The sequence below is a fragment of the Centruroides sculpturatus genome, unplaced genomic scaffold (genome assembly GCF_000671375.1).
Source record: "Centruroides sculpturatus isolate CEXI.00-Female unplaced genomic scaffold, Cexi_2.0 scaffold1785, whole genome shotgun sequence".
Taxonomy (NCBI): Eukaryota; Metazoa; Arthropoda; class Arachnida; order Scorpiones; family Buthidae; genus Centruroides; species Centruroides sculpturatus.
In genome coordinates, this window is record NW_019386748.1 from 69,644 (window position 1) to 75,337 (window position 5,694).

A 5,694-nucleotide genomic window follows, 5' to 3' on the forward strand; every position below is an offset into this window, starting at 1 on the left:
TTAAAAAATATACTGCCAGGTCATAAGTAATTCAATGTATACCTAGAGATCCAGTGTGTCGTATATGACACGTCCAATTTTGAAAAAACAAACTGCAATACTTTCTCAAACAGTTGATTTTCACACAGCAGAACATCAATAAGTTATAGTGTAAAAAGAATTTCAAACAATAAAAACTTTTTTCTCATAGTGAACCTGAAGAGGCTATACCGCGGATGCCCCCAGGGCTCCATCCTTGGACCGGATATGTGGAACTTAGTGTTTGATAGCAACTTAAGACTGTTACAAGAGAAAAATTTCACAACTATCGCCTATGCGGACGACGAGGCGGTAGTGTTGGAAGGAAACAGTAGAAGGGAGATAGAGGCTAAAGGTGAATTACTAATGACGAGTCTGGAGAAGTAAGCTACAGCCCACAAACTGAGGTTCTCAACAGAAAAAACAGTAATTGTGTTGATGAAAGGGACCTTATGTGAGGAAAGACCGCCAATTATTAAATTATACGGTACAAATATAAAGATGCAAAACACGGTTAAGTACCTTGGCTTGACCATCGGTAAAAACTTTAGTGTTATAGATCATGTTAAGAACGTAACGAGCAAGGCCACGAACTATTTCAATTGCCTCGGACGAATCGCTAAGGCAGAATGGGGCCTAAACAATCATGCAATGCATACCATATATAGAGGGCTCTTCGTGCCAATAATAGTATATGCTGCAGCGGCGTGGGCGGATAAGATTACTGCAGTAAGCAAAAGGAAACTTGTAAGCGCCCAAAGGACAGCCTTACTACGAACACTTAAAGGCTATAAGACATGTTCCGCAGCAGCACTAGAAGTTATTGCTAACGCTCTACCTATAGAGCTGGAAATACAAAAAGCAAGTGCCCGATACAAGATAAGAAAAAGAGAAAGATTCACAATCAGAGGAAGAGAGTTCGGTGAAACATCAACAGAGGAAGAAAGAAGAAACAGAGGAAGAAAGAAGAAACAGAAGAAGAGAAGTAGAGGATTTCTTATACGAGATTTGGCAAGATGAGTGGAACGCAATACAGAAAGGACGTCATACTTATAAATACATCAGTAACATAGGAAACCGAAGACAAATGAAGTGGTTGAAAAGTGACTTCTACGTAACACAGTTCCTGACAGGACACGGGGACTTTAAGCAAAAGCTAAATAGCTTCGCCTTGAGCACCACTCCAGAGTGCGAGTTCGGTCATACAGACAGTGCAGACCACGTGCTATTCAACTGTGTCATCTATGACCAAGAGAGAAGAGAATCAGACCTACTGATGGAGTTATCATTACGAACCGAAGTGACAGAAGAAGACAGAAGAAGGGTAATAGCAAAACAGAACTTCCAGCAAATAAGAAGAGTAATGAGAAACATTTTGAGAAAAAGAAGCATAATAAGAAAAGAAATAGAATAAGAAGACCTAACGTACACCCAAGTAAATCAGAAAAGAATTAGGAGAACAAAAAATTGTAGATAGGGTAGCAGAAAGAAAAGAGGACAAGACCGCTGGTATACCTTGGGCAGAATACAGCGGGGGCGGCCGGAGGGTGTTCTCCTGGGTGTCCCTATCTACAGTGTGGGGCAACGTGCTGGGGGTCCTTCATATCAGGAAGTTAGTACAATTTCAAAGAACAGTTCTTTTTATTATGACTAGAGCATATAGGACGACATCCACTTCTGCCCTCCAGGTGTTAGCAGGCGAAATGCCATTAGATTTAGAAGTGAAGTATGAATATTACACTTATTTGGTTAAGAATGGTGTAAGTTTTACTTTAGGCACATATACATTTACCCCAGGTGATCAGGTGATGAGTAGAGAAAGTATATTAGGTAAGGTAAAGAAGGAGTTACTTAAAATATGGAATAATAGGTGGATTAATGATACACATGGTAGACAGACATTTTTATTTTTCCCAACAATTTGGGATAGATTGAGGGCACACTGGGTGGTACCTGATTATTATATTTCGCAAATACTTACTGGGCATGGAGATTTTAATGAGAAACTTTTTTCTTTTGGTCTGGTTCCATCACCTTTGTGTGAATGTGGTGAAGTAGATTCTCTTGAACACTTTGTATATTATTATCCTTTGTATATGAATTACAGAATACAGTATGAATTTGGGAACTTATTTGAATATAGTAAGATAGTTCAAATAAATAAAAATTTTAAAAAGATTTATATAATTTTAAAAGAAATGTTGATATATAGAATGAGTTTGCGAAAGGTATAACAGGGGTCTTAAAGAATTTATTTTAGACATTAATTTTGACATAATATGTCAAAATTACAATGATACATAATGTTATATATAAATTTATAGTATTTTAAAATTTTAGGATTTATTTTAAATTTATGTCCAGTTAATACTTTGATGTATTGTGTTATTAGATTATATTAAAGGTTGTTATGTATATATATAGATTTTAAGAACCGGTATGTCAAAAGAAGGAACGGTTATTATAGGACAGTGGGGGGACTATTGTCCCTATCTACACCCCTCTCCAAATGGGGGTTTGGTGCTTATTTGCGCCGCCCCAACTCGTACGTACCAGCCTTGTCGTGGCGGAGAGGCTCAGTACCCAGGCGCATTTTGCCTTTTTCAGCAAAGCTGTGTTGGCGTATGTCCTGGGGAAGCTAATGGTGCGACGGGGGGCTCAGGTATTGGCCGGGCCTGGACGTTGCGGCATGTGCTTTGATCGCGACCTCGAAGCAAGAAAACTGAAGGCAGTCCCCGAGGGTACAGCTTAAAAACTAAGGAAGCACACCTGGGGCGGTGTCAAGTTAGGGGCCCGGGGGGCATAGCCGTGTCTTTCTGGCCGCCCTGGTCAGGCACTGTAAAATCTTGCCCCCTGTCAGAGTGCAGGGTGGCGCCCTGACTGGGTCCCTCTGGCAGGGGGTGGAGTCCTCTGCCGAGGCCACGGGGCCTGCCTTTGGTCCTCTCTTAGGTCTCTTGGCGTGGTCGGGCCCATGCCGTTGCGGAAGGGATCGGTTCTTTACCTGGGTCTGGGGGTTTTTTGGGGTCCTTTAAATAAATATGAATAGCTCAGATACTAATAAATGTTTACAAGTGCAGGGGGAAAAGGGGAGTTGCCCAGCTCCCATTTTGTTTCGCCGGAGTATTACTAGTGATAGATCGATGCAGCAAGATAGTGAGTATGATGGTTATGGTTATATTCAGGATATGGAGAAGTTAGCATTAGATTTTTGAAAGATAGTTCTCCATAAGGACTGTAGATTGAGTCGCCAGGCTTCACAACAATTAATAGATATGTTTGGGCAAGCTGTGAATGTTGTGCGAACAGTTGTGTTGCAGAATGAAAGATTATTAGGTAGACTCATTGAGATAGAGAAAGTAGAAAAATTTAGTGCTCCTATTGTATCAACACCTATGTTGTATGCAGATAAAGTTAAAGTAAAGGAGGATAAAGTTGATAATGATAGTACAGATAAGGTAATATTAGTTAAGGGTATGAATGATGAGGATAGTGAGGAGGTCAAGCGTAAATTTCTTATTAGTGTTAATCCTGTTAAGGATGGTATACGGTTTCAAGGAGTACGGAAAATACGTAGTGGAGGAATAGCTGTTGTTGTCGCGTCTAATGTTGATAAGGAAAGATTGCTTAATCATGCTTTAGTTAAAAAGGCAGCGTTAGAAGTAACATCGCCGGTAAAGAAAAAACCTAGAATGATTATGTTTGATGCGCCTAGAAAGTTAGATGAGGATGCATTGGTTCGGCAGTTGTATGTTTTAAACAATGATTTGATATATGGAGATCTAGGTATTACTTTGGACGAGTTTAAAGAAAGTTTTAAGTTGTTATATAAAACTGGGAGGAAGAGGGATTTATTGGTTAATTGGGTTATGGAGGTGTCACCTGAGTTGAGAATTAGATTGTTGCGGTTAAATAGATTATATGTGGAATATAGAAGTTGTAGAGTTAAAGATTACTTGGAAGTTTCAAGATGTTTTAAATGTCAGGCTTTTGGACATGTAGCTAAGACTTGTCGTCAGGATAATGTGACGTGCTATAAGTGCGGTGAAGTGGGACATAGGTCTGCGGACTGTAAACTTGAAAAGCCCAAGTTATTATGTATACCATGTCGTAATTTTGGGAAACGATCTGATCATATATCTAGAGAAAACGGTTGCTATGCATATCAAATATCTGTTGGTAGATATAGACGTAACATAGATTATGGGTAGTAGTGGTAATCAGTTGTTACTGAGGATTGGGCAAATTAATATGCAAAGGAGTAAGATTGTTCCTATGGAGTTAGCGGCCTATCTAGATCTGAGTAAGCCAGATGTACTTTTAGTACAAGAGCCTTATGTATTTAAGAGAAGGATAAGAGGTTTTGGGGAACGGACTGTAGTTGTCCAGAGTTCAGAAGTAAACCCGTGGGCAGCTGTAATTAATAGTGGGAATCAGTGGAGATTAATGGAACTTATTCAGTTCTCCTCGGGAACCTGTGCGTTAGCGCAGATGTCTAGTGAGGGGGTGAATGTGTATGTAGTTATTTTATACTTCCCACCTAATGATGATATTGAGATTTCTTTAATTGAGTTGGAAGATGTTCTTAAGAGTTTGGATGGTAGGCTGGTAGTTATCGGGGTAGATGCGAATTCCAAATCCCCTGTTTGGGGTAGTGATAGGCTTGATGATCGCGGTGTTGCTTTGATGTCGGTATTTGGAAGATGGGGATATGAGGTTCTAAATCAACAAAGTGATATACCTACATTTTTGTCCTCTCGTGGATCATCTTTTGTGGACGTGGTTGCGTATTCTCCGGCACTGAGTGGGTATATTGGAAATTGTTTAGTGTCGCATGCTTTTACATCCTCAGACCATGCTTTAATAACTTATGATATCAGTTTTAGATTACAGGTTAAGAATAAAGTATTTGAGGTATATTTAGATAAAAATGTTGTTGATTGGCATAGTTATTGTGGTTTAGTTCAGTACTATATGGATAGGTATAGGATTCCTGTTGTACGGACAATCTCGGATATTATAAAATTATGTAATGCTATACACTTATCTGTTATATTAGCAAGTAGAATTGTGTCAAGGGGTAGGAGGGTCTCCCACTGTAAAGCTCGGTGGTGGAGTATTGAACTTGAGCGGATGCGGAAGCAGGTATTTTATTTAAGAAGGAGCTATCAACGAGAAAGGGAGTTATCTCTTCGACAGATTAAGTTAGATGAATATCGTTTGTTATATAATAAGTATAAGAAATGTATAGTTACTGCTAAACAAATAAGTTGGAGATGTTATGTGGAGTCAGTCTCTAATAGGGATGTGTGGGGTGCTCCTTACCGGATTGTTCGAGATAAGTTGCGATTACAGAGTCTTTGCTCTATTAAGGGAATTGAACATGCTATTGATTGGCAAACATCGGTAAAGTATTTATTTCAGATATTGTTTCCTGATGACAATGAGAATGAGGATTCAGATAGTCAGCGAGATATTCGAGTTCAGAATGATAGTTATTTGGTAGATGATTTGTCCGAGCCGTTTACTATCGAGGAATTGAACAGGATTATGCAAGGACTTAAGGGGAGGAAAGCACCTGGTCTCGATGGAGTGACATATCTTATGGTTCGTCGAGCATTCCCTGTTATAAAGGATGACTTATTGCGGTTATTTAATTACTGTTTGTTGTATGGGATT

At 39.4% G+C, this 5,694-nt stretch overlaps 1 protein-coding gene across 1 annotated transcript; it reads left to right on the forward strand.

The window, feature by feature from the left end:
* The first annotated feature begins 2,647 nt into the window (after window positions 1–2,647).
* On the forward strand, window positions 2,648–4,245 carry LOC111615717. Its single transcript, XM_023357152.1, has one exon. The coding sequence runs from the start codon at window positions 3,291–3,293 to the stop codon at window positions 4,224–4,226; it is 936 nt and encodes a 311-aa protein (XP_023212920.1). The 5' UTR covers window positions 2,648–3,290; the 3' UTR covers window positions 4,227–4,245.
* The last annotated feature ends 1,449 nt before the right edge of the window (window positions 4,246–5,694 follow it).

What these genes read in the sequence shown, in the direction of transcription:
- LOC111615717 (XM_023357152.1), top strand. Translation starts at nt 3,291, where the DNA reads ATGTTTGGGCAAGCTGTGAATGTTGTGCGAACAGTTGTGTTGCAGAAT.